At 41.8% G+C, this 19218-nt stretch overlaps 1 protein-coding gene across 1 annotated transcript in view; it reads right to left on the reverse strand.

The window, feature by feature from the left end:
- Positions 1–19218, reverse strand: part of SEMA6A (semaphorin 6A) — a 221179-nt gene that overhangs the window by 97008 nt on the left and 104953 nt on the right. The window contains exons 2-3 of the mRNA XM_054986611.1: positions 4651–4788; positions 716–833 (exon numbers count right to left, since the gene is read on the reverse strand). Of these exons, the coding sequence (XP_054842586.1) occupies positions 716–833; positions 4651–4750 (218 nt within the window). The 5' untranslated portion in view covers positions 4751–4788. The remainder of the gene's footprint in view (positions 1–715; positions 834–4650; positions 4789–19218) is intronic.

The following is a 19218-nucleotide window of genomic DNA, read 5'->3' on the forward strand; positions in this document are numbered from 1 at the left end:
TTGGGGAAGGAAGTATCAAGGAGCCTAAGCTAAACAAGAGGAAGAGGAGTGCTACCCAACCCCACAATCCAATTATATTATTTTGAGGGACTCTTCCTTCACCTTCTGTGATTGTCACTCATTGCCCTGTCTCTCCATGTTACTGGCCAGTACTGCTAGTGCGGATTCAGTGAAAGAGGGGGAAATAATTCCCAAAGGGCTTTTCCTCCATCCTCCCCTCCTTACAAAAAAACCTGACCTCTAATCCAGTTTTAAACAACCATCTTTTAAAAACTGCAGAAACTTGATGTTTTGTTTTTCATCATGTAGGATCTAGGAGTTAACTTACAAAAATGCCCCCAAACTAGGATTTCAGTTAAGCCATTCTCAAGATATGTTTTCCAGATTTCAATACTTAATGTGCATTTAATGTTACATTACACCTTTTTGTGCCATGGATATCTGCCCTATCCCTAACAATAAGGATATGCTTGAGCTTTGCAAAGCTAGTCTTCTTCTCTCAGGCTATAATCAGCAGGACTCTGCTAGTTTTAAAAACTTCCACCCTGGCATCATTGTCAGGGACAGGACAGAGTCTTCTGAAGCCAGCTGAGTCTCTCAGTTAGGGCCAGGGAGGGGGAATGAACAACTAAATGAAACTATGCTATTTCTAGGTGCCATGGTGATGTGGCATCTGGGATTTTTTGAACCTTGGAATAAGGAACACGTTACTGACCTAGCAGCAATGTAGAGAGTTCTGTCCATGATCATGACCAGCTGGATGTCCAGTCTGTGCCTTTGTGCAGCGTCGTGTCCTGGCTTGTGACCCACAAATACCGGATACTGTTTTGTATCTGTGAAAAGAGGAGGAAGATGGGGAGAGGGGAATAAATCTAACTTCTGCTGCTCTGGCTTCCTTTCTCAGCATGTAGGCTAAAGCACCAAAACAATAACCCAATAGGTTATTCAGTGTTTCTTTTCACAAGGAAGAACATGTCTCTCCCCACCCCCTCAAGAGCATGAGGCTGCTTGAAACTCTGGGCCCTGTAGATCCTTAACATGTATACCTAGCTGTTTTTTCAATTGATGCAGATTTCTAAATTACTGGATTTTGCCTGCTAACCATGTTCCAACATCACAAACATGTTTGACAGGAGACAGCAAATGCTGCAGTAGCCCTGTTTAGAACAAAGGTACAAAAAGTGGCAGCACTACAGAGAGCCCACATTATTAGAATAAAATTCTAAGGGCCACACGAGATGATACCACATCGCCAAGTCCATCAAGGGGAGGTGACACCATTTTAGAACTTGTTTTTGAAGTCTGGAAATGTGCTGGGTGACTGATCCTGCTGGGGACCATGGTGTAGGGGAGAGGAAGGGCTGGTGGCTTGTTCAGGTCTTGAAAATAGCACTCAGGAAGGAACAAGAGCCCTCCATCCCCCCCACTCCACAGTACTTAGCAGGCTCCTGTCACATTTCATCTCTTGAGAACAGTATGGGAGGGGGGAAACGGGAGACTTCATCCCCCCAGCACCATCCTAGCAGGATGGAGCCCATGCTGCATTTTTAAATTTTAAAAAAAGAAGTTTTAAAATGGTGCTGTATCCCTGTGGTGGACTCAGTAGTTTGGTCCTAACAGCGCCTCTTTGTAGTCACAGAGGGAAACCATCAATTGAACTCGGAATCTACCCACTATTTAATTTCTTTCATAATGTGACTTATTGATTGATTTAATGCAAATAGCTTAATTCTGTTGTACAAATTGTATCTTAAGCATCACAGATTATCTAGAATGATAGAATTCCAGAGGAAACAGGAAGTCAGAACCATGCTGCTCCAATCAACTGCAAATTTCTGTGTCCATACATTCTCCACAAATTAATCACATTATAGAGAAATAAACACGTTTTTGTGGGAACAGAGGGGAGTTCAGGGCAATGGTGTAAGCTACAGAGCAACTGTGGTGTAATCCAAAATTAAACAGAATTGACTAAGGTGATGGAGCTCAAATGAGGAAATACTGACAAATTCCTGCCTACTCAACTCTGGAGGTGCTGCTTATGGTGCCCCTGCCACCTGAGTTTAGACAGGTGGTGACCTGGGAGAGGGTCTTCCTAGTTGTGGCACCAAAACTTTGGCACTCCCTCCCCAAGGAGGTTCATCTGTCTCTCTGTATGGTTGTCTTTTATGAACAGGTGAAGATTTTTTTCTCTTTTTTTGGTGTTCCCAACTCTTATTAGCCCTCCTCCCTGTTTGTGTATGTTTTATGCCTTTATATATGTTTATGATGTTTTATTTAATTGTTTTAAATGATTTATGTATATGTTTGTATTTTAAATATTTTATAATGTCTGAAATGTTTTAATGTCCTCTACCCTAGAGACCCTGAATTGGGTGGAAAGGCAGCATAGAAATGTTTTAGATAAATACATGAATAAATAAATAATATTCTGTGGTCATCTATAACAGAAATTCTCAAATGGTACTATAAATATCACATCACATGCCTACTCATCTACTAATCTGTGAAGCATGTGCTCTTCTCCCCTTTACTGCACTCACAATTTAATCCATACAGAGCTCAAATATCCCCCTTTACTGAGTGAAAGAACCATACAAACTGGGCCTCCATACTGAGTGCCTTCCTCACACACTGCATTCTGTGCATGATAAAATGGATAGACAGGCACATGAGGTGTAGTGGCTGAACTGTCAAACTAGGGGCCAAGCTACAAGTGACAAATGATACTTGAATGGCAAGTGGATTGAGTGGAGGGCAAGTGAACAGGGAGGAATACACTTGCCGTTCATGTGTCATTCGTCACTTGTAGCTTGGCCCTAGATTCTGGGAAACCCAGAACTGAATCCCATCCTGTGACACAGAAGCTTGCAAGGTAGTCGTGGCCAGTCACACACACTGTTTAACCTAGTTCACAGGGCTGATGTGAGGATAAAATGGAAAAGAAGAGAAAGATGCAAGTCACTTTGGGTCTCCATCGGGGAGAAAGGCAGAATAAAATTGAAGTAAATAAATAAATACCATATAAAGAACATCATTGACTTGGTATGCATATGAACTGGATCTAAGAAGTACCTCACCAGGAGATATAGTAACAGCAAACAGACACCCAGGTAGTTCGAGCATGTCGGTTTTATTACACAGTGCAAAGTAAGGGATGACCAGACAATCTGACCTGATGAAAATTCCTTCTCCTCCCAGATGAGTTAGTATTTTGGCCTAATTCTACAGCGTCTACTTTCCATAAATATGCATCAAATCAACTTATCTCTGATTCTGTCAAACAATGAGAGCATACACACACTCAAATTCATCGCTCAGTTACATGGATGGCAATATGTGCCACTTATACATGGACTGCCTCAATATTTCAAATGAAAACACTCAAGATGGTATCAATGGTAGGTCTTTTGAGGTACATTTAATTTCTATAGCAAACCCTTCTCAAAATGTTACATGAAGAAATACTGACGAGAAAAAAAAATGATAAGTAGGTGTAGTTCTAGAAAGCAGAATTAGCTGCCTTGCAGATTGTGCAGAGCTGACTTGCATTTGGGCAAATATTAGCTTAACGAATTTGTACATGGATGTTTCTGGCTCTTTGCAGTCTGAGACTGCCAATTATTTCTTCATAATTGACTGCATGTATGGAATGTATGTATGAAGCATTAAGAAACAGATGGAGACTTCCAGTACTCCCACTATTTTCTCAACTCCTGTTCCTATATTAGTTTGTGCTTACCAAAGCAACTAAGACATTTGATCTGCCATTTGTTATCCCACTTGGATGGAGTTTTATTCAGGTTTGGACTACATACTACTTGTGCACTGAGGGGCACTTCAGTTTTTTGCAGCAACTGTGAAAAGGAAGGTTTATATGAAGCATTTTACTACTATTTTGTACAGCCAGATATCAGGAAAGCTTTTTCAATCAACACGTCTCAGTCCTGATGGACAGCAGAACAGAACTTTGTGCTAATCATCTTCCAGGCAGATTGCCATATCCAGCTGGGCTAAAATAGAAACTTATTTGTTTTTAAAAATGCTACTTTACATTACAATTGCAAATGCCATGCTTGTGTGTGTATTATATTTACACGCGTGCACACACGCACACACACAAAGTGAGTAGTCATTTCAGTACTAAATTGTGAATCCTTCACAGTAATGCACCATTACATTCTTCTTATTAGAGGTTTATCTAAAGTACATTTAATTCCTCTTATTAGGAAATGGTTCGCTCTTGCTTTAGCAGTCATAGAAGAATCTTCCAAGTTATGGAAAGAGAAGTTTGTTGAACAGGCTGAGCCATTTGAAAAAAGTGATATTTTTGGAGAACACAAGAGTGAAGAAAAGATGAACAAGGAAAGAATAAACAATTGAATTTCTGGGCAGAGTTACTCCAATCTATTGATTTCTGAGGAGACTCTAAAGGGGAAAAAAGCATAGTTTCTGGCCTGCTAAAATTTGAGACTTCAGCAGTGCAATCCTAACCAGAGATATACCATTCAAAACATATTGCCTTCAATGAACTTAGAAGGGTGTAACTCTGCTTGGGAGTGCACTGTAAATCTCACTGACCAATAAGCCGTGACTTAGAGCTTGGGGGAAAAGAAATCTTAGCGCAATTTCCCAGCCTTTCGTACTCACGGTTGCCATGCGAAATACTGATTGGCTCAGAATCTTCTGGGAAAACAGCCTCAGTAAAATGTAGCAGTGTGAAATATAGCAGCAAGACTTCTGACCTCATAGTAGTTCAGCTGGGAGACTTTATTTCTTCACTTCACCCTGCGAAAGATAAATGAGGGCATGAGAGTTTTGTCTATCAACTCAAATTTAACTACTACCAACAAAAACAGTCCCCAAATAGCCAGCAAGTAACAATGCCCTTCAGACATTGACTGTAAAATAGATTAAGTTCATTTAAAAAAGGAAACTATCCAGACAGCAAGGCTAGATTCTACCTTATAATGGCACAAATAAAAGCTTTTCAACATTGCTAAAAAAGCTTCAGGTAGGACAAGATTTGGGGAGGGGAGGGACCTTAGCAGGGTATAATGCCATACAGTCCATTCTCCAAAACAGCCAATTTTTTCCTAGGGGAACTAATCTCTGTCATCTGGAGGTCAGTTGTAATTCCAGAAAATCTCCAGCTCCCACCTGGAAATTGGCAACCCTAGCTTCAAGGTATCAGTGCCTTCTCTCTGCTGATGCAATTTGCCCTGTACACAGAGATGGTAAATCCATGTCTGAAATATACACATGGACTTCAAACTGCAGGTATGGGACTCCACACACACCCCAAAATTCCCTCCACATAGAAAAGTAGATGTTAGAACAAAGGATTTTTGCATAACTTTCTTTCTGACATACCAGTTATCTAGACGAAGATCCTTGTGAAAAGAAATATGGAGGAGCATTTGAATCATGTAAGCTATCTGTACTCTGAAGTGGTACAGATAAGATTGCCAAGTCCCTACACTCTCCTTGGGGCTAAATCCTGTGCGTGAGCTCCTGGCGCTGATGCGCTGATGTCACTTCCAGGAAGTTATGTCATTATGCCAGCAGTGGGCTTGTTCCTGCGCTTTGCACAGGGCCAATTCAGCCTGTTGGAGCCAAAAATTGGCCCCTGTGAAGCACGGGAGCATGCCCACTGCCAGGCGCAATAACATCACTTGAGGAAGTGACGTTGTCACTGTGGATCACGCCTCCTGTGAGCTTGCCCAGGAGGTTCCTTGTATCCCATGCCCATTCCCTGTGCCTTCTCCACCCCTACTGGCCAGGCATGCGGTAGTGGGACGCAGAGGCTGGGAGCAGGGCATCCTCTGCCCCTACTGGGGGACTGACAGCCCTAGGTACAGACCATACATAGGTCCCTAAACAGGACTATTCAGAATCCTACTCAAGCCTGTTCACTGGGCTTACTCCCAGGAAATTGTTCTTAGGAATGTACTGTAAGTCAGCCGATACCTGAAACAGGTTATATTCTTCCTGTTAGGTTTAGGAATGGATGGAAGTTTACATAATTATATGACAGTTTGGCGCATAAATTAAAAACACTCTACATTATTTAGATTTAACTAGGGATTAAGGTCGCTTTTAAGAGACTGATTCATTCTCTGAAAAGTTATAAATCAAGTATCACAACATGGAGGTGGTGGTAGAAGGTATGGTTGATGGAGCATACTTAATGTGTCATTATCAGACTTTATCATAAAAATATGGGCTCATAAGTTTAGATATAAAAAACAGCACTCCAAATCATAGTGAAAATAAGGACAAATGAAATGGTCTAAACTCAAAAGTTTCACTCCTGCTTCCCAGCTGATACTTTCCAGAGACATTTTATTTCATTCACCTTTTTTTAAAAAAAGCTAAATCTTAAAAATACACGAGGAGGAGCAGGTAAATTCAGATTTTGTCACAAAAAATTCTGCATATTACAGAAGATATCTCATAATTCCCAGGCAAATTTCTGATCCTGGGAGTGGGTGCTGATCTGCAGGATACATCAGTGTAAAAAGTGGGGTTTTCTTTTCATCCCTTCCAGAGTTCCAAACCTTTGTTGCCGCCTGCCAAAGATTATTTTTCTGAACGAAGCTATTCCACTGTAGCCCGTCAATCATTCTAGATTTATACATAGAAAGTCAGACTTTGTCACCAAGACAGCTTTTGAATGTTCACTTGGCAAACAAAGTGCTAACTTGCCCTTTTGAAGCACCATTTAATATTAGATACCTGTGTGTCCTTTCTTCATGCCAAAAAAAGCATTAACAAGGCCTGAGTGTTTCATTCCAACATTTAATTTCACAGACACAGCTGGTTTTTAATCGTTTATCCAGTTGGAAATATTGCAGTAATTAATTTTGCCATACAGACATATATTTTTAAAATAAAACCCCAAGTCCTACAATTAGCGAGAGCTTCAAAGGAAGTAACTGCAGTCCTACGAATAAAGCACACCAAAATTGCTGTATTCTGTATTTTCCCATTTCACTCACAATTTCGACTAGTCGTAACATTTCTTCCCAAATGAAAAATGAGTTATTTATTACATGAATACCCCTACTTTCCCCCTTGGAATATACAGAACCATAAAAAGTGTTCCCGGCAGTCCCCCCACCCGAGTGTAGAGCAGCCTAGATCTGCTTTGACTCAGGAATGCTGCTACACTGTGCTCCTTTATACCTTGTCTTGGCATCATATTGTACTGAGAAAATAAACTTTGACGAAAGTGTCCCCAGGACTGCCACAACAGCAAGGGGATACAGCCAACGGTGCCAACCTAAGCAGGTCTACTCAGAATCCTACTCAGGTTTACTTAATAAGGCTTAGTCCCAGGAAAGTATTATAAAGAATGCACTATAAGCCTCCTAAAGGCAGCTATTGTGCTTGGAGTGAGAACCAGGACACAACTTTTGCTGCCAGAGGGCTCTGAATATCCAGTGTTACTGCAACTGCTCCGTTTTAAGCATGGACTACAGACCGAATTGAAGTCTGCAGCCCACAAGTCTGCTGGCTCCACCCTCCCCCAGTCATGCAGCTGGCCAAGGGGTCAGGACTAGAGATGGGCATGAACCAGGAAAATGGAGGTTCATCGCGTTTCATGAACCACGAACCACAAACTTCACGAACTTGCCCTGGTTGGTTCATAGTTTGTCATTTCCGGAGGGTGTAGAATGGCCCCCTTGACAGAGATGCCAAACTCACAGTGAGTCTTCAGCAGGCTCTCTTCTAGCCACCCTCCACGTTTGGCAAAGATTGGATTTCGGATGTCCGAGTTATAGACCCCCAAAGTGGGTGTCAATGCCAATTTGCTTACATTGGCTCCATTGAAATACACTGCAGCACTGAGAATAGAATGACGTCCCCCAGAGTGGAATGATGGTCCCTGGGACCTGCTAAACTGTTCTGGGCCTGGAATGGGGACAGAAGCACTCTATGAGGGAACAGTCAAGGAGGTGTTCTTGGGGAGACAGGAATATTCTTTTAAAGGACAGGAGGACAGAGACAATCAGCCCATGGGCTCTGTTGGCTGTGGAGGCGGGCAGTGGAGGTTTCAATTCCTCAGGTGTGTGTAGGGGGTGCGTTCACATCGTGCGAGGATGTTGGCGACCACCAGAATCCATGTCCCCAAAGGGGTGGCTGAGAGGGAAGCCTTCCTCCAGCAGAAACCATCGCTGCAACCTGTGGGGAAGAAGGTAAAAATTTCCCAGCCGGGACACGTGCTCTAAAGAGGAGCTGCATGTTTCTCCAAAACCCTCTGATGCGCCCTAATATTCCTCCTCCTCCTCCAAAGGTTTTAGCAGCTGCTTTTCCTCTGGCAATGCTGACAATTCTTCTGTCTCCTCCTCCATTCCACAAGCGGATCTTGAAAAAGAGGCTCTGCCTCTGAGACCTCCCCATTAGTGCTGGGCACTGGTGGGCCAGCAGGACAAACTTGGGACTTCTTTCCCCCACGCCTACCCTTGCCCCTCTCTAACCTTCAGAGTGCTAATAAGAAGAGTCCTCAGCCGAGTAACCCACTAGGTTTGGTCCCTGATGCAGGCGGTGCCACAGAGACCAAGGTGGGGTCAGAACCCTGACCCATCACCCAGGCACCTTCCCAGCCGGGACAGGTGCTCAAAATAATAATAATAATAAAAATAATACTGTGAGTCCACTAGCCTTGGCCCCTGAGCCAAGCAGTGGCACAGAACTGGGGTAGTGTCAGAGCCCTGACCCACCCAGGCACCTTCCTAGTTGGAAGAGGTGCTCAAAATAATAAAGACAGGCTACTACTCAGATGAGTAACCCACTAGGTTTAGCCACAAATCTTGGCTGTGGAACAGAAGCAGGTGCTTCAGAGCCCAGATACTTTCGAGAAATACCAACTTCTAAGGTTTAATTATTTCTTTTTTAGGAAGAGTTGGGAGGTGAAGGAGGGAGCGGTAGCTTTCTTATTGACATCTTTGCTGGTCTTTCTAGTTTTTATTGTGATTTTATTTTATTGTTTATTGTAAATTTTTTATTGTAATTTGTTGTAAGGTAGTTTAAATGACTGATATGGGGTCTTTTGTTGGGTTGTTTGTGTAATACTTGTCATTTTTTATTCCTTTTATGATTTTGTATATTGTTTGTATAATACATTTTTAAAAAAAGAATCTCAGCCACAAGGTTCAAATACCTCCTCTGTGACTAAGAAGCCAACAGCAGTTCCAGTTCCAGTTCCTCTCCAACTGCCTGCTGGAAAGTGTAACCACTTGCCTGAGAGCTCGGTGTTATATACTCCTTGCTCTCATAGAGCACAATAGGAGCTCTCTGGTTGGCAGACAGAGCTGCCTATCAAGCTTTGGAGGGCTGACATTGATGTTCCCAGGGCTGCAGAAGGTCTGCAGATGTCCACACCCCCATTGCCTAGGGAATAGATTGACTGGTGCCAGGCTATCTGCAGTCACAAACTGGAATATGAACCAAACAAAGCACCCTAAAAATCATGGCGGTTTGTTGGTTCATTAGAAATGCCCTCTGACGAACTTTAAATTTGTATTTGTTTACCTTATGGTATTGTATTGAAATGTACTTACTTGATACTGATTGTATTAACCTCATACTGTGTAATCCGCCTTGAGTCTCAGTGAGAAAGGCGGACTATAAATGACATAAACAAACAAACAAACAAATTAAAAAAACACTCATTTCGGAGGCTTCAAATTGTAGAAAATACAGCTGCTTGGTTACTATGTGACTTGAGCTGATGAATACATTACACCTGGGCAAAAACAATTATGTTGGGTGCCTGTTTGTCTCAGGGTTCAATTCAAGGTGCTGGCTATTACCTTTAGAGCCCTTCAGGACCTGGGACCCGCTCCTGGTAAGAACCCGTGCATCACCTTAGACCTGCCCTGCATTTATTTATTTATTTAGCAAGGTATTTTTTTTCCTGTCATGACCTGAACAGTCCGGGATAGCCTGATCTTGTCAGATCTCGAAATCGAGGTAAGACCTGGCCAGTACTTGGATGACAGACCACCAAGGGAGTCCAGGGTTGCTATGAAGAAGCAGTCAGTCAGTCAGTCTCTTACTTTGAAAAATGTGTGGAGTTGCCCAAAGTCAGCTGAGACATGACGGCACTTTCCACACTTTCCTGATGCATTAGCCCACAGAGGCTCACGGGCACGGCATCAAAACAAAATACAACCATGAAATAATCACTAATTAAAATGACCTATCCAGCAATAAAGCAGTACATTATAAAAATTCAAATCAGATTAGGAATAAAGACAAGTCACAGAAAACCAGTAAAACAGGTCATGCCAGAAACTGACACATATATCCAAACTCAAAGTTACTCTAATGGAATGGCATTTCCGTGTGCAGAAGAGAAGATGGTGACTTCTGCCAATCCCCTCTCCTACTTTAGACCTTCACTTAGTTCCCTATGCAGTTCTTAAGTGGTTCTTGACACCTGAGACCAACATTTTGAGCTGAGGGGTGGGGGAGGAGCTCAGTTGATAAATCAGGAGAGGTAAGCATGAAAGCCATGCTCTACAACGTCCACAGATGATTGGATACATGCCAGTATGGCAATATATGGCTATAAAAGAAATGGAAAACCTAAAATGACTAAGTAATAAAAATACTAAAAAGCAGAAGCGAACCCAGATAAAAGTTTGAAAAAAATAATGGCTTAACAGTGCCTAAAAGCCAGGTGAGCTTCCAGGAAAACAGTATTTCATAGATAGAGTTCCACTGCTAAAAAAACAACCACCGATCCAATCTCTAACTGCCACTTGCCTCTCTTCTGAGATTGGAAGGAACACAGAGCAGGGTTTGGGATGGAGATTAATAGGTGGATGGGACAACAGGGGGGCAAACAGTTCTTTTCTCTGTTTCTGCTATACCTCTCTCTAGGGATCCCCCGTGCGGGCAGGGATTCCCCCATTCCCACCCTCTGTCACTTCCCACCACTTACCCCAAATGGACCCAAATTCCAGAAGTGACATCATCGCACCACGGGAACATGCACATGAAGGTGAGTGTTGGGTCCCCCCTCCCACTGGGAGGGTAAGGGAACCTGGAAACTGTACCCCTCTCATTTTGTTCACCTGGCCTCTACCAAAAAACAGACCTTCTCTTGTGTTTTTCCAGCCTTTTGGAATGCTCTGCTGAGGCCATGTAGCAGGCTTAAATATTGTTTACTTTTAAGAGGGGTATCAGGACTTCTTCACAAAAAGCTGTTGATACTGCAGGTGATTATAATTTTTTGTTGTTGTTTAATGGAGCTAGTTTTTGAATAATTGTAGTACTGTCAAAAGTGATAAGTATTTAGTCATGGTAGGGTTGGTGGATGGCCGTTTTCTTTTTACAGCAGTTTTTTAAATTTTTTTATACAATTATTTGTTTTGTTAGCTAGCTTGAAACTTTTGGGAATAGTCAATGTATAAATACTTCAAAATACACAAAATCACACCAAGAAAGAAACATAGAAGGTAAATTGTCAAGTTATTCTATTTCATATGAGAAATGGTTAGAATACAATTTCTAACACATTTTCCCAAACAATATGAAGGAAGAGAATGAGGTATACAATCCTTAAGCAATTTCATCCTGCTGTAGATTTAAGTGAGCACGTATGCAGACAACTGTAACGGATTTTTGTGTGCCTGAGAACTAGTGCCATTTTACATTTTGAAGGATCTTCCATTTGCTTTTCCATCTAAATTAACACCTGAAATAAAAACACATGGAAGATAGCAACTAAATCTGCAACTAAGAAATAATCCATCTTCTGATTTTTTTCTAATCACAGCAGTAACCACTGCAATCTTCTCTGTGTTCCTACTTCCAAAATTACATTGCATTTGGGCAGGTACATGTTTATGAGGATTAGCCACTGTCAATACCTAATGTACTTTCTCTTTGTTTTGATTGTTCTGCACCTATCTGCTTGTTCAGCCAGTTGTAGCTAGAATCTGTTAAAACCCACCAAATAATTTTATTTCCAAATAATTTAATTCCGTACATAGCAATGCAGCCAAAATGCACAGATGAAGTTTTTCCAACTTGTGACCTTTTTTCTGGATAAGCCTTGTTGCGGAGCATTGATGTGTCTAGTGCCATACAATTCCTTTTGTTTACCTCACACAATTTATTTGATCATTCTTGTTTGTGTCAACATGAACTGGCAAAGCATTGTATCATACATTTCACATTATTTTATTATATCTTTCTCCAAGGAGCACTTGGCTACTCCACTGAACTTCATTACAGTTTTGTGAAATAGGTTAGATTTAGTTGCCGAAGACTACACAGTGAGATTTATGGTTATGTAAAGACTTGAACCTAAGTCTCCCAGTCCAGGTCCTGCACTCTACCACATTGCACTACAACAGACCCAGCACAGAAAAAAGGGTCTGTAATACTTCCACTCTACTGCCTGACAAACCACCCTCACTCTTAGCTCAAGCAAATAGCTCATAACCATGAGCAAGCAAGCAAGGCCCAGCCCTACTTAGAAACTATGAGGGAAGTTTAAGCTTGCCATCCCCCCATGGGGGTGGGGGAGCCCCTGCCCCCATCTGGCACCCCCAGCCCCACTCACCTTGCCAGCATGGGAGGGGCAGGCATGGGGAGAGGAAGTCCATGCATGTACTCCCCCATCCTGCTGAATGTGTCTTCCAGTACAAGGGAGGAACCTCTGGATGCAGTGAAGCCAGTTCCATAGGATGGGGCAGCAGTGGAGCACGTGTACACACGAGTTAAGTACCCACTGCCCCCTGCACCTCTGTTTTGGCCCCTGAGGGCCTTGGCTACCCTAGGGAAGTCATTTTGGTTGAGGGAAACCTACTCTACCTAGCAGGGATCTCTCACTGTTCCCCATCCCTTCTTTAGTGGGGTTTAGAGCCGTTCCCTTTGAAGCTGCCACTACATCCTGATCTTTGTCCCCTAAACAGTTTGGTGCCAGGAGGAGCATGATATGGGGCTGTCTTGGTAACATTAGCAACAATGAGGCATGCAGGTAGGAATCAAGGCATTTGCTTCTCTCTTAAAATAAATGCAAGCTTTATTCTACTGACATAATTCTAGGGAAGATACAGATGCAGAACTACAGTGCAAACTAATAAAGGAAATGAAACAGAGAAAGATTGCTAATGGAACTTGGAACTTGCAATACCTGAGCATCTGATCTCCCTCTGCCCCTGGAAGATTCAAATGGGTGTATGGATACAGTGGATACTGTCCTTGGATAGTTTCTCTCTCTCATGCACACACGCACGCACACACACACACATGAGTAAAAGGTGTGTGAGTAAAACCAAGCATCTGTGATAATATCTTGTAGGCAGAGAAACTGCCCAATAATCTTACAAAAACCTCTGGAAGAGCATGACATTGTGAATGGATTAATGGAATTCATTTACCAAAAATTTTAAACATATACAGCCTTATTCTACATAATTAAAAACTAATCTTTATTTCATGATGGAATAACCTTTGGATGGTAATATATTTTCCTCAAAAAGCATTTTATTTAAAAAAATCCGATTTAAATCAAAAAATCCGATTTAAATTAAAAAAAATCCGATTTAAATCAAAAAAATCTGATTCTTTTGATTTTTTTTTTAAAAAATCATTGATTTTTATCCACCCTGCTTACAAAAAAGGTGTGACAGTGAGGACCCTACCCTGTTATTTGTCCCTGGATTCTGTATCAGAGACTCACTGTCCAGACTTTGACAGACCTAGCCTCCCAGTCACTACTGTTACATTTTATAACAATGAGGGGCAAAAGTGAATTGCACGTGTCGCTTGAAGAAGAACTTCTTTTTGTTTGAGAACCTAATGCCCATTGTCTTCATTGGCTGACCTCTAGTGCTTTGAAAGAAAGTAATTTTTATTATTCTGTCTACACCATTCATAATTTTATAATTATGAGTATAATTTTATAATTTTATAATTTTATAATTATAAAATTATAATTATATATATATATATATATATATATAATTATAAGTATAATTTTATAATTATGAAGACTGAGTACATTTTTTATTGGGGAGACATGGTTTTGGAGGCAAAGTTATTTAACAAAATCATATCCAGCTGTGCAAGATGGATTGGGGGCCAAGAGATTTGTGTGGATGGAATGGTGATTCAGTGATCATCTTGGCAAAGAGGAATACTTGGGACAGGTGCAGGGACAGCTGGATACTTAAGTCTGGCCAGCACACTCTCCTCATGTGTGACGCTATGGAATATTACACACCAAACTCCAATAGCATGAAACAGACACGTAATGTGGATTGCACCTTAAGTGATTGCACCAAAACCTCTTTTGTGGATTTGTTTCCACGCTCTCTAGTGAGCGTAGCCACTGCTGTTTTCCATAGTTCCCCTGCTCATGCCTCCTGCATTTTGATAGGAAACAATACAGTCTTCTTAAACCATAGATATAATTAGTGGACATAGCAGAGGTTGTTCACATGTTCTTTTGATGAATACGAAACTGAAATATTTCACTAAGACATATGTTGAAGAGAAAGCTTGTTAGTTTAATACAGTGCTTAAAGGAATGATGCACCTGGTGTTGTCTATTGATTCAAAGTTCTTTAACAATATTTAGTTAGAAAATTTTTATGCTGCCTCTCCAGGGTACCTGCCTGAGGTGGCTTACAAAATAAAAAATAAAAAAGCAAAACAAAACATTAAAAGTTATGAATTAAAGTACAGCATGAAACTCTAGCATTAAAAACCAAGTGAAGGTAGATTCAATGTGAAGGTAGAGCCAATTGTATACCAATGTCAGAGCTACACTGCTGCTGCCAGCCTTAGTTCAGCAGAGGCACAGGATGTCTCTGTAAGATTCTGATATATACCCTCCATAATGGAAGTCCCAATGAAAATAGCAACTTAAACCATACTAGTGCTGTAAGATTATACAGGCACTGCATTAGTATGACCTGAAATATGACGAGATTGATTTTAAAGCTTATATTTGCAAACAAGGGAACTATATGCAGTGACAGGCATCGGAACTTGTTTACTGAATCAATTTGCAAATAGTAGTTAGCCAATACTTATTACAGTTGGCTGAAAGGTAAATAACATGAGCTAGGAGTAAGGACTCCTCTTAGATGATATCCTTGGCTCACAAATTGGAGTACGGAACATTCTTCTTCAAGCAAAAAGTCCTAATACAGTTCTTCTAATATTTGTAGTCCTATACAACATAACAGATTAATCCTGCAAAGAAGCAGTCTTAATCAAGAATAAACCAGATGAAGCATTTCCCTGTGTTTCTGCAAAATTTTAGACAGAACAGTATATGGTGCACACAACTTTCCAGAAATGAAATATGCAGGTATACAATTGGGGCAGACTAGCCATTATGACCACTTCTGCAGATGGGCTGATGGCCTCTCCCCTATTAGCACTGCTCTAATGAAATGCAAATGAGGTCCTTGAGGAGGATTTTAAATAAGGTTTACAGTCAGAATCAAGTCCAGAGCTTGCCATTCCCCCACTCGGGGTGGAGGATTCCCTGCCCTCACCTGCTGTCCCCTGTCCCTGCTCACCTGGTTGGCAGGGGGGAAGCATGGGGTTGGGGAGAACCATGTGTATGCACTCCCCCTTCGCAGAGGAATCCTGGTGTGCTGGGTGAAAAACACCTCTTTGGAGGCAGTTTTTACTTTCAGCACACATACACTGTGGTTCCTTCCTTAGTCCCGTGGGAAAATGAACACAAGAGCAACTCCTCCCTCCATAATGGGTGAGTGTGCACTTGCATAGCATGCACACAGGAGGTAAGTACCTGACTGTCCCCTGCCCCCCAGCCCCGTCACCCAACTTGGGTCCCTGAGACCCCTGGCAACCCTAGCTCAGCTGGGAGATGTTCATCTTCTGACAGTGTCATTTCTTAAAATGCTGGAGCTACTGATATTGTGCCCCAGTTTGAACACTGCCTCTCTTTAAGCCAACTGCTTTTTACACTGCAATCCTAAGAACACTCCCTGAAGTAATCCTCATTGTACATGTCCTTTGATCGTCATATGAGATAGGCTGCACACACAGTTCTGATAATTGACAAGGCACTGGCCATCTCTGTTGATCAGGAGAAGTCTTATGAATCCTACCTTCATTTCCCCCTGTGTTTTCAGTTTACTCTGTGTCAGCCACGCTCGACTCTATTCTTAGCAAGCACTACTGTATATGACAGAGTTTCTATATTAATGATGCAAATATGGAAAAGGTTCTTAACTTGAAGATATATAGCATTATCATCAAAACCTGGATTGTCTATAGATTGCCATTTGCATAACATTTCTGTTGGAAAATGAAATCTTTAATCTGTCCCCTATGCCTTTCCAGACATAGTTGGTACGATTTCTAAATAAAGCAAAATCTATCTTGGCATCGTTACACCCTTTGGGATCAATTGGCATCTTTAGTGAGCAATGCATGGCAACACTGAAATGAGTAAACAATGTTGGATCCAATTAAAATGATAGTAAAAAATTCATAACCTAAATCAACCCCAAATCCCTCATTTCATGTACAGCAGGTACTGCTGGGCTGCATATGAATGATGTAAAAAGTGTGTGTTCCTATAAAAAGGCACAGTGGAGGCAGCGACAAATGGTAGACACTGAAAAGAGACAAACAGCTCTGCAGGGACTTAAACACTTGAGCAGCCTCTTAATTCCACATCGGTCCTATGCACCAGATACTCCAGTTAGTTTACCAAAGAAAATGCTCTTAGATATCACACCAAACTGTCCCTTCTCACTGGGCATTTATATCTGGCTGCAGTACCAGCAGCTTGTCTTACTTGGATGTAATAACATACAGAATGTCTATTCACCTGAACCAGAGGTTTAGATTAAATGTGTCAAGACTTGGTCCATCCCATTCGTACATCAGCAGCTAGTGGCTTATGAAACATCTTAATGAACATCTATGTGTGGCTTAATGAACATCTATGTGAGGAATTCCAAAGGTATTTGCAGGCTTAAAAGTCTTGGGGACCTCCGTTCTAGCATATGCTTTACCAGTGAGCATCGGCCCCTTCTCTCAGGCTGCTTCTTTGACAACAAATGTAGGATCCTCTTAAACATATCTCCACACTTGGTAAAGACCAACAGATTGTGAGATGTAATCTGCATGAATTGTCACATAGCTGTAGTTAATTATTAGACCCAAACAGGCTTTGCTTTAACATAATAAATTGTAATTGTCAAGATAAGTGTAAGTGGATTTGATTTTACTATTAAATTATAGTGTGCATTTGTCCAAGTGATGTATCTTTCCTCAAAATCAGAAGTTTACATTCACAACAGGTTAGGAAAACCTTGCTCTTTGCAAATTATCTGGCAATAAAGGATGAGATGAGAATATTACTGAGCATCTTTAGTCTGATGTTTTTAGTCTTCAGTTTACAATATATGGAACCACAAATGGTGAATGTAAAATGCCAACTATTTCTCAACAATGGCATCCACTGCAGATTTGTAGCCATTCCCTTTAATGTCTGTCTCACTGTTCAAACAATGACTGAAGTTCTTACCTTTAGGGAAAGATGTGACTTGAAAGCTTTTGATTTCTAATTTTTATCATCTGCATCACATATTTCACTCTGTCATTTATAAAGTTCCAAAACTTGTTTCCTTCTATTGTCATCACGATATAGTTTTGAATCCAAATTTCTTAGATCATTTTCCAACATTCTGAAGAGTCACATGAAATCTGTTGCTGGAGAGGCCTCTGTTCTTGCAGAACCAGAGAACAGAATTAACTAATTAACACAAAATGTTTCAAGAAACCATTGTGGTAAACTAATATAGACCCCTTAGAGAGCACAGTCTCTGTCTTCTCCCCTTAATCCCAGCATGGATCCCAGGAACATGCTGAATCTACATGGTAAAGCTATTCTAAAACTTTCTGAAGTAGAATCCACTTCTAACCTTACTTTACTTTCTAGGATTCATTTCAAGATGTACTGTGGTTTTTGGGACTCACTTAAGGCTGCTAGGCCAGTGAGCCAGTTTGGTGTGTGAGCCAATTTGGTGTAGTGGTTGAGAGCAGCAGGACTCTAATCTGGAGTACTAGGTTTGATTCCAAACTCTGCTTGAAGCCAGCAGGGTGACCTTGGGTCAGTCACAGCTTCTCGGAGCTCTCTCAGCCCCACCCACCTCACATGATGATTGTTGAGGATAATAATAACACACTTTGTAAACAGCTTTGAGTGTGTGTTAAGTTGTTTTGAAGGGCAGTATATAATGTTGTTGTTGTCGTTGTTGTTATTGGGCCTCTTGCTATGGCAGGCGACATCCTGCCGGCAGTGTTAGTTGTTTGCCACCACTACAATAGCAATTCCTATGTCACAGAAGTGATGTGGTGGTACAGACAATATCCTGCCCCCAACCCTTTCCCTGGTTGCCTGGCACAGACCCACTTGGAGAATATCTCCACTCTACGTTTCTGGTCAACACAAAATGCAAGCATCTCACATCAGTTGATAGAGAACAAGTTTATATTTTATTTTCATTTTTAGTATTTATAAAGATATATAGCATTATTGAACAACATGGTCATTTTGCATATTATGAAGAGGGAAACACTAAATTGCCATGGAGCCTCCCCAAGCCACTCCCAGCTCACCCCTACTCCAGGCCTCATGACCTATATGTGAGTTGGGACTAGGGTTGCCAGGTCCTCTTACACTCCCTGTCAGATGTCTTTGCATATGCTCCTGCCGTGCACGTGCTTCTGGCGTGGTGCAAAGACATAATTTTTGGAAGTGATCTCATTGCGCAGGCCCTGGGAGTACCCAAACAGGCCAAATTGGTCTGGTGTGAAACCTGGGAGCACTCCCAGGGCCTACACGATGTCATCACTCCTGGGAGTGACACTGTTGTGCTGCGCTAGGAGTAGGGTTGCCAGGCCCCCTTGACCTCCTGGCAGGGGATTGAGGCCTGCACTTACCTGCGGGGTTGAGAAAGCGGCATGCACATGCACTTTGCATGCATGCTCTCGCAACATGATGTCATTTCCAGGAAGTGATGTCATCATGTGGCCCCTGGGAGCACGCCCACACTCTGCAGGGGCCCGGATTGGGTATGCTGCAGAGAGCAGCAACGCTCCTGACCACAGCCCGTTTTGGCATGGATTGGGCATATTCTGAGCCACTGCAGAGGGCAGGAGCACTCCTGTGCTCCCCAGCGGCCCAAAACGGGCCCA

This window comes from Eublepharis macularius, chromosome 8 (genome assembly GCF_028583425.1).
Source record: "Eublepharis macularius isolate TG4126 chromosome 8, MPM_Emac_v1.0, whole genome shotgun sequence".
Taxonomy (NCBI): Eukaryota; Metazoa; Chordata; class Lepidosauria; order Squamata; family Eublepharidae; genus Eublepharis; species Eublepharis macularius.